The 9,556-nt window shown below is 43.8% G+C and overlaps 2 protein-coding genes across 2 annotated transcripts in view; both read right to left on the minus strand.

Annotated features, from left to right (window-relative positions):
• Positions 1-3,687: 3,687 nt before the first annotated feature.
• LOC118564794 lies at positions 3,688-8,727 on the minus strand. Its single transcript, XM_036143917.1, has 3 exons — positions 6,363-8,727; positions 6,248-6,268; positions 3,688-3,884 (listed from the first exon to the last, which is right to left on the minus strand). The coding sequence occupies exons 1-3, from the start codon at positions 7,546-7,548 to the stop codon at positions 3,688-3,690; spliced, it is 1,404 nt and encodes a 467-aa protein (XP_035999810.1). The 5' UTR covers positions 7,549-8,727.
• Positions 8,728-8,850: 123 nt separating this feature from the next.
• Positions 8,851-9,556, minus strand: part of LOC118565005 — a 2,516-nt gene continuing 1,810 nt past the window's right edge. Inside the window, exon 2 of the mRNA XM_036144516.1 lies at positions 8,851-9,555. Coding sequence (XP_036000409.1) covers positions 8,851-9,555 — 705 coding nt within the window. The remainder of the gene's footprint in view (position 9,556) is intronic.

Consider the following 9,556-nt stretch of genomic DNA (forward strand, 5'->3'; position numbering starts at 1 on the left):
CTGTTGACCTGACCCAATTTGCGTTTTTGACCTCTGTGCCAGCATGATCCTGATCCTGTTTTTCCTGCTTGATTTTTGCCTGTTTATCCACATAGCAGTCTCAGCTAGTTTTTGGATTTTTTGAGTTTGTGTTGTCCCTTCCTGTTTTTTTTCCTGTCTGCTTGTGTACCGACTTGGAACTGTTATTTGACCATTGAGCTTGCATATTCCCTGACTGAACAGTTTGAGCTTTATTAAAGCCTTCTTATTGTCACCCTCTTGTCTGGCTGAATACTGGGTCCTGAATCAGTCTCTCATTCCTGACATTACACTAGATTCTTGAACCACAATAATTATCTCATTAGTGATCAGACTTTTGTGAATAATCCAATGAAGACATTAGGCATAAACCTATCAAATCACACATAAATATACTCTAACTACTTAGAGGTATTCCAATGAGAAATGAGAAGGACTGTTCAGAGTGCCACTCAATTATTAAGGACCTACGTCCTCACTGTCTCTTAAAGGCCCGGTGTTTTGTTGCAGTCATTGTTGATCCAGCCTCAAAGTTTCACTCCAGGGAGGCACCGACTCATCATCTGACACAGGCGTTGCATTGGCACGGTATCTCTCATCGGTATTCAGAACCAGATCAGTAGGTGGGCAAATGACAAATCTTACTGGGTAGGATGGGTTTTCCCTCTAGAAAACAAAGCTGGCTGGAGTTCAAAGATTAGATGGTTAACAGATAGTAAGAACTTACTGTGACTAAAACATTGATGAAACTGATTGGACACCTGCTTGGTGCCGGCTCATTTCTCTTAGCCCATCCATCATCTTCTCTGTCTGCCTCTCTTCCTGCCCAAGCATTGAGCGTGCAGACATCACCCTGTTGTATTGTCATCAGGTGTGTAATTTGGTACACATATGGGGTGTCCCACGCTTAGTTTGAAAGGATAGACCTTTTTTACCTTTAGTATGATTAATCTGTGACTTAGGAGAGCTAAGGCAGGGAGTCAACAGAAAGCAGGGGAAAAGGGAACTAGACCAAACAGACGGTCCTTTTACATAACCAACACTAAAACAATTGCTAAATAAACTTTTGCCTGAAAAAGGGTTTGCTTTGCAAGTCCAGGTAAACGTACACTGTTGAGTCCTTTTGTTGTAAATTTCCCAGTAACGAGACACCTGTAGGGCCCGTTTAACGCCCCCCCCCTTCTCGTCTCACCCGTTCGAAGATTTGGCACAGAGAGAAAAAAGGCAGTGAATTCAGAGGCAAAAACAAAAGTTAAACATATATTTATTACAATTTGGAAATCCAAAGTGGGAGACACTTAAGTTAAGAATACCTTAAGTTCTCTGCCTGTGTCTGAAGCTTGTCTCAACACATACACGTTGTCCCCCCCCCCTTTTAACACAGACAGTCCAGGCGGGGCTGGACCTACATGAGACATTCAGTCTGCTGCACACATCTGTTTCCTAACCTTTGACTTTTAAATATAATCTATCTCCTAGCTTGGTTCCTGGGAGTTTGACTGCAACAACATACACCTTCATGCAAACATTTTAACAGCGTTATCACTTACAAGACTGTCATATGGCCTTGGTGCCTCCTGCTCCTGGTATCTATCTGAAGTTTGCATGCACCCTTTGTTTTCACACACATCCATTTCTTTAGGTTACTGGGTTAAAGTTAACATCTGTATTACTTTAAGCTACACTATTATATATATGATTATATTTCCATAACAATCCCCCTTTGGACTCTCACAAAGAGAGTCCACACAAAAATGCAGGTACTAAATATAGAAGCATAAACTAAGAATATGAGACACAGAAAAAAAAACCCTGTGAATCTGATAAACATACTGGAGCAAACATCAGAAACAAAGCATGCAAAAATTAACCTTAGCAAGTCAAACACATCAAAATCAACACAGTGAAATAAATCAGAAAAAATTAAATGAGTAACTCATAATCGGCATAAAAACGTAAAAGTATTACCAAACCATACTGCCGTAACTAATAAGGCAGTATCACAAAATCAAACACATGCAAAACAATATATATATGCATAGAACAACAGAAAATCAAACAGGATAATACCGGAAAAATCTCGTTATATCACCCCATGATACTGAACAGACTCCAATCTTACATCCTTTAGAGGAGGTTCTGTCCCCACCTGTAACATCTGATTATTGGGAGAAGACGAGGAAACTGTGCCCTTTTCAAGAGTAGTGACAATAAAGTGAACAGCGAGAGTTCTCAAACAGGGGACACAGCAGCAGCCGCACGTAACCAAAATTACCAAAAACACTGACAGCGAAAGCATCATAGAAATAATTAAGTTCTTCCATTTACCCAGAGCCTGTGTCAGCCATTTATCCAAAGGATTATCTATTCCTGATTGTTCATGCATCGTTTTACTCAGAGTCCTCAAACCTTCTAAAGCTTTAGTCACCAACCCATCCGGTGCTGTATTATTAGGAATAAACGTACAACACATATCTCCAAACATGGCGCTAACACCCCCTTTTTCCGCCAAAAGCATATCCAGTGTCATCCTATTCTGAACAGCCATAAGAGAGGTCGGAGCTAATTTTTCAGCTAACCCCTCAACTGCATCTCTAGTCAGATTAGACAAACGTAACACATTGTAATGTATGTAATTAATTCTATCAACATTCTTATTAGGAGTAATCCAAAGGAATATGGATTCAAAACCTGCTGCAACCTGGTCTACCAACTTATACCTGTCGGGAACCCCCCTGGGGACCCCGATCGAATCTATGTATGTAGGAGAATTACATGCCAAATCAAAATCAGAACTACGCTTAATTCTATGTAACAAGTGTTCCTGATTTAAACCCGGTCCCATTAACAACAGTGGTGCCACCAACCTTACCATGGCACACACACCCACAGAGCCAAAAGGGATCCGGACAAACAGCTGTTTTCCGCCTCAATAATAATACAAACCAGCTCTCGCCCATGAACCTATGCCTTGAAAATGAAAATAAAATTTACACCACTCCGATGGAATCACACCTAACGTTGATAAATCCTCTGTCCCTTCCCATGTGAAATTAAAGCACACATACTGCTTAATGTGATTACCCGGAGTAAACGGCCCAGGGATAGTGTCATTGTTTATAGGAGGGAAAAGATTATGATAGAACTCACACCCCACCGAGCAGCCTTTTGTCAACTCTAAAATGCAATCATATCCTGTAGGATCGTCAAAAGAAAACAAAGGTGCTGGTTCTGTTGTTAAAATTGGCCTAGCCGCAGCACATGCTACACAGTTCTCAGCCGTATATTGTCTGGCCGTCTGAGCCATCCAAGAAACCCTCAAATTACGTCTCCTATCCCTTGTAGAACTCTTAAGAATGTTACCAGGGGTCAATTTATTATAATCTACATGAAGTCCTCCTGGAGAGGACAAGGCTTTCCCCACTTGTGGTGAAAGAATCTGTACTCCAGAAGTAGTCACATTATGTAGAGAAAGTTTAATCAACCCAACGGGACCGTTATCCCATGCACCTGCTCCAAGGACAAGATAAAAGCCTGACGGACTAATACTACAAGGTTTGGGCTTAGTAACTCCACTACTATATGCAGAATAAACCCCAGTGTATGCCCCAAAATAAGGATTAATGTTCAACCCTGAAATGGTCAGGATAATGGGATTAACACCTTGTACTACCTGATGATGGCCTTTGGTAAGGGACAATGCTTGTTGTAATAATTTATCAAATCCCCCATGGCCTCCAGCACAGCCTGCAACTGTGAGAAGTACTCCTTACTTGTCAGACTCTGCAGGTCGTCTGCAGTTCCCGGTGGTCGACGTTGGGGCCCAGGAAAGCTTCTTCCCGTCTCCAGCTTGTAAGGAGTAAATCCTGTGGTTGAATTAACCGAAGACCTGATTGACATCAGAGCGAGAGGCAAGGCATCAACCCATGATAGTTTCGTTTGCGCACAGATTTTAGCCAACTTATTTTTCAAGTTCAGGTTCATCCTCTCCACTTTGCCCTGCGACTGGGGGTGATACACGGTGCCAAACCTGTGTGTGAGCCCTAAACTGGACTCCACTCGTTGCGGGTCCTGGTTCTTGAAGTGGGTTCCATTGTCAGTCCTGATCTTTTCAGGGAACCCGTGCCTGGGAATGTAATGGTTAATGAGGCATTTTATCACAGTTTTTCTGTCCTCTCTTTTAGCAGGCCAGGGCTCTGGCCATCCTGTAAAAGCGTCCACACACACCAACAAATACTTAAAGCCTCCAGCAGGGGTCACCATGTCTGTATAATCAAGAATCACTTCCTTCCCAGGAACTGTGATCAAAGGAAATCTGCCCTGCAAAGGTTTCAAAGTCTTCTTTGAGTTAAATTGCCCACACAGTGTACAACTTTTTACAAAATGTTTGACCATATCTGACATAAATGGATGCCACCAATGGTTCAAGTTGTCCATCATCTGTCTGACACCCACATGTCCAACACCATGTGCCTCAGAAAAAAGCTTCTGTTTCAAATCTGGAGGAAAAACCAGTCTGCCATCTGGCCCTCTCCAGCAACCTTCCTGCTCTGAGGCTCCTCTGAGCCTCCACATATTCTTCTCCTCCGGAGCTGCTCTGCTCTGCAACAGTTTAATGTTACCCATGCTCAACTCTTCTCTCAGCTCATCTTCCACCGTCACCATCATCATCCGAGGTGCATATCCAGCGGCTGCTTTGGCAGCCTGGTCTGCAGCCTGATTCCCTAATGCAATGTCTGAATTACTGTTATCATGACCTTTGCACTTTATCACGGCAATTCTGGCCGGTAATAACAAAGCATTGGCCAGCTCACTCATTTCCATCTCGTGTTTTATAGGTTTACCCCCCGCTGTCAAAAATCCTGCTCTCAACCACTGACATAACTCCACATGAACTGCACCTGTGGCATATGCTGAATCTGAATATACATTTACCTCCTGATGTTCTGCCAACTTTAATGCCTCAATCACTGCTATTAGCTCTGCTCTCTGCGCTGACTGAGGTCCTTGTAACCTTTCTGCCTTCCTTGTTACAAATCCTGAGCCTATTCGTTCAACAACAGAATAGGCTGCTCTGAGTCCTTCACTTTCATGTCTGAAACAACAGCCATCTGTGAACAACTGTCTCATCTGTGGGCCTTCAATAGGACTAGCTTCTAGATCTGGTCTCACCTTCTCCATCCTGGAAACCAATTCTTCACATTGATGAGGTTCGCCATCCGTCATGCCATCTGCCATGTTCACACCTTCATGTGTATATGTGATGTTGGGTGCTTCCAAAATTTTGGACAGCCTGTGTTGTCTGAGTGCAGTCATAGTGAAGCTTTGTGAATTCACATAAGCCACAACACTGTGAGTTGTCAAAATGGTTAGACTGTGTCCCATGACTAAATGTGCAGTCTTTTGAATCATTCTGGCTATTGCTGCTGCATATTGTGTACATTGGGGGTGACGTTTTTCCACGTTATCCAACATAACTGATATATACATCAACATTTTTCTCTCACCTGTTTTTCTCTGAAACAAGATGTCATTTAAAGCAAATCTGGTTGCAGAAACATCAAGAAAAAATGGGATAGAGTAGTCTGGAAGAGTCAATTCAGCAGCAGATGCAAGTCGTTGTTTAAGCAGAACAAATGCTTCTTCCGCTTCCTGAGTCCAAATCAAAACATTATTTAGTTTTCTCATACCTTGCGCCTTCACGAGGTCCCTCAAAAGCTGCGTTAGGTCTGCATGGCCGGGAATATAGTTACGGCTGTAACCAGTCAATCCCAGAAAAGACAGCATGTCTTTCACGCGCAGCGGTTTAGGATGTGACAAAATGCTCTGTTTATGACTGGAGGACATGCTGGTTGTTCCTGCGGAGATGACACGGCCCAGGAAAGAAACCTGTTTTCTGGCAATTTGCAGTTTATCCCTACTGACCTTGAACCCATGTTCATGGAGGTGTCTCAGAACCAGTTCTGTAGCTTGAAGACAGATCTCAGCACTTGGTGAAGCCAACAGCAGATCGTCCATGTACTGAATAAGGGTGGTGTTTCTTGGCAGAGGACATGTCTGCAAAACATCTTTCAAAACCTGATTAAAGATACCTGGTGATAGGGCAAATCCCTGTGGCAGTCTGGTGTAACGCAGCTGGTGACCTTTATAAGTGAATGAAAAAACATCTCTGCATTCTTCAGCCAAAGGAAGACAGAAAAATGCGTTCGCCAAGTCGATACATGTGTACCACTGCTGAGAGGGCTCCAAACTGGAAATGGCCACATAAGGGTTAGGTACAGGGATTGTAGGTGTCTTCAAAACAGAATTTACAGCTCTAAGATCATGTGCCATGCGATAATTACCAGTTTGTTTCTTTTCCACCGGCAAAATGGGTGTGTTCCAGGCTGATACAGAGGGTTCTAAAACTCCAGCTGTCAAAAGGCCCGCGATGGTGTCAGCAATGCCTTCCTCCGCTTGAGGTTTATGTGGATACTGATTCACCCAAATAGGAGAGTCAGTTGCAACCTGAAATGAAACTGGAGCACATGAAACTAATCCCACATCCGTGGGACTGGTTGCCCAGAGTTGTGATGGGAGAGCATCCAACATCTCTGCTGCTTTATGATGGTCGGTACGTTCCCTGCCATGGTGTCGAGTCAAAAGCTCATGTTTCAAAAGAACTTTGTCAGTGACATCACAAACAATCTGATATGTCTTAGTGGAATTTGAAAACAGCAAACCTGGGACGCTGGTCGGTGCCCAATCAGTAGTCTGGAGGGAACGCTTAACCATCCCTCCTAATTCACTGGCCTGTCGCTCAGAATGGAGAGAAAGAGAAATATGAGGAAATGCTTCATCTGACATCATATACCATTGATGTTGTTCAGGAGTTAACATCACTGCGGCTGCCACCCCCTCAGGGGCCACATATATGTTCTTAGATGTGACTGTCCATGCGTTACTTTCAAGTTCTGCAGCAAATGATTCCTCTGTGTGATTTCTGTCGTAGAACAGAGTGACGTGTGGCGGATCAGGTGGAGTCAGGTAGGAACTTAGGCTTTGAATCCAAGGCTTCCACAGCTGGAACACCGAGAGAACACCAGCTTCAGCAGGTTCTGTTAAGAGTCCCCAGTAGATGTCAGCAAACTCCTCCCCCACGGGCCGAACCAGATATTGTCCATCCTGGAAAGTGTGACCACATGCTAGAGAAGAACCGTCTGGAAAGGTAACAGTCAAACCTTGAGGTCCACAAAGCACTGCGGCTCCCAGTTTAACCAACAAGTCCCTTCCCATCAAATTGACAAGTGTAGATGGAGACCATACGAATGAATGATGCAGTTTCTGGTTTCCAACTTTCACCGGAAGTGGTAAAGTCAACGGCAGACATTGTTCCTTCCCTGAGAAACCCATTAGTGACACAGTCTTAGTCGACAGCACAGAGGCAGATGGCTGATTGATTATAGTGGAATATGTAGCTCCAGTGTCGACTAAAAAGTTCATGTGTTCTTCTCCAGCCTTCGCTGGCAGCATGGGGTCTGCGGAACTCATGCTGCTGGAGTTATTCTCAGGGATGTGTCAAAATTGTCCATAAAAGTTTTCCCCGAGCTGGGGGTACTGACCTTGCGGAGGCGGGGCCATATTAGGGTTTGGTGGCACAATCTCACCTCCTGGTGGGGATTGACAATCCCTTGCCCAGTGTCCAACTTGTCCACAGGTCCGCCACATCCACCTCGTCCTCTCAGACCACAGTTCCAACCTGACCGTCCACGCTGTCCACCAAATCGCCATCCGAATCCATGCGCAGAACCCACAGATCTGTAGTTACATGGAGGATAGAAAACAGGAGGGGGGATCCCTCCCCCTTGCATTGGATTAAACTGAGGTGTCACCATCGGGGATGGAGCCCCAGGTGATGCAACTGCTGAGACCATAACATGTTCAGTTTTTTCTTGTTTACGTTGATTCACCTGCCGTTTAGCATCTAATAATTGCAATTTGATTAATTGATCATGAACATCCTCTTTCTCTTGTTTTTTCTTCTTCTCTACATCCTGAGCAACATGCAAATGGTGTACAAGATGTTTTTCCCAGTGGGCATACTCACAACCAGGCATCTCAGGATTCTGTTTCATCAGCTGTGACACCAAAGGAGGCACACCTTTCAGGACTGCTTCCCTGAATAATTCACCCAAGTTAGAACTATCCCCTTTTGGATTTACACGTGTGTGTTTAATCCAACTCTCTTCAGCTTGAGTAATGAAATCCTTTGGATGCTGTAAGGGATCCCAGTCAAACTTGAGAACCGCTGCAGGAGTTGATAATGGGAAATGTTCTCTAATTGCGTTCCCCAAACGAGTGATAACTGAAGAGAATAAAGTTTCATCTCTAATATTGGATGTTCGAGCTTCATATTCAATGTCATCTGCAGTTGAAGCAGGAACACAACGGCCTAGAACAGCTCTAAAATCACCCAAAGCCAGTTTAGTTCCTTTAGTTAGATTATCAAGTTCGGCAAGCCACAATCTGCCACCAGCTGCAATACTAGGCAATTTGTCCACCAGGGCCTGTACATCACCAAATGAATAAGGGACATAGTTTTCTGTGCCCACATTATTTTGTAATATAGGCATCTGCACTCTAGTGGGACCTTGAGAACGAGTTGTCATTGAATGCATGCTGTGAAAGCTATCCTTTAAATTTCTTCCCACACTACGAGTGCGTGGTGTTCTCTGTCTCCTGGCAAATTCTGCTTCTTCAGTAGAATGATATAACCCATTATTATCAACCATGTCTTCTTCAGCATGCATTTCTCCCTGTAAGGAGAAATCCAACAGTGGCACATTTAACAAATCAGTGGAGTTGTCCTGCCAAATCCCTTTTAGTGACATTTTTTACATTAACCTCAGGCTCCAATGAACGTGGGTTATTAAACTTGACATTAGTCGATACTGCTGGTGATCTAGTTCCTGTTTTATTAAGATCAACATGATTTAAACCTGTTGCCGGTTGTGTGTCTTCTGAAGATACAGAAGAACAGCCCCTAGAGGGCGGTCTTACTCCAGGTTCCTGGGCGTGCAACGCATGCTCCTCAGGGCCTGCTTTCGTCATCTGACAAGCTGTAGGCGGGGAAGAAGGCCTGTTAACAGACTGAGATGAGTTCTCGCGAGCAGCTCGAGGGAGAAAAGGCTCACAAGACTTAAAAGGAGTGAGGGATATGGGTGGTGCATTAAATGACGTATGCGGGTGTTGAGTATTATCTAAACATATATCGCCGCTTGGAGAATATATCGGGAGTGTTTCTACTACTAATTCTCCGCCTCTAACATCCAGAACTGGATACAATCCGGAAGAAGTAGTGTTTATATTGTATGGCGGAGGAGATTGTGCTGTTTCTTCTTTTGTTTCAAACAAATGTTTAATTCCCTGCCAAATTACCAACAGTTTTTCCCATGATTTTACTCCTCTATCTGCCTTTTCCTGATCACGCTTCCCAAAATGCAACAAACCAACAGATTTTTGTCTTTGAATACAATCATTAAGGTGTTTCTTACTTTTA

This window comes from Fundulus heteroclitus, chromosome 12 (assembly GCF_011125445.2).
Source record: "Fundulus heteroclitus isolate FHET01 chromosome 12, MU-UCD_Fhet_4.1, whole genome shotgun sequence".
Classification (NCBI taxonomy): Eukaryota; Metazoa; Chordata; class Actinopteri; order Cyprinodontiformes; family Fundulidae; genus Fundulus; species Fundulus heteroclitus.

What these genes read in the sequence shown, in the direction of transcription:
- LOC118564794 (XM_036143917.1), bottom strand. Translation starts at nt 7,548, where the DNA reads ATGAGTTCCGCAGACCCCATGCTGCCAGCGAAGGCTGGAGAAGAACAC. An exon ending in GGTGGAAAAGAAACAAACTG is followed by an intron (nt 6,269 to 6,362) that starts GTAATTATCGCA and finishes GGCCATTTCCAG; the next exon opens with TTTGGAGCCCTCTCAGCAGT. An exon ending in TTGGAGCCCTCTCAGCAGTG is followed by an intron (nt 3,885 to 6,247) that starts GTACACATGTAT and finishes ATTCAACCACAG; the next exon opens with GATTTACTCCTTACAAGCTG.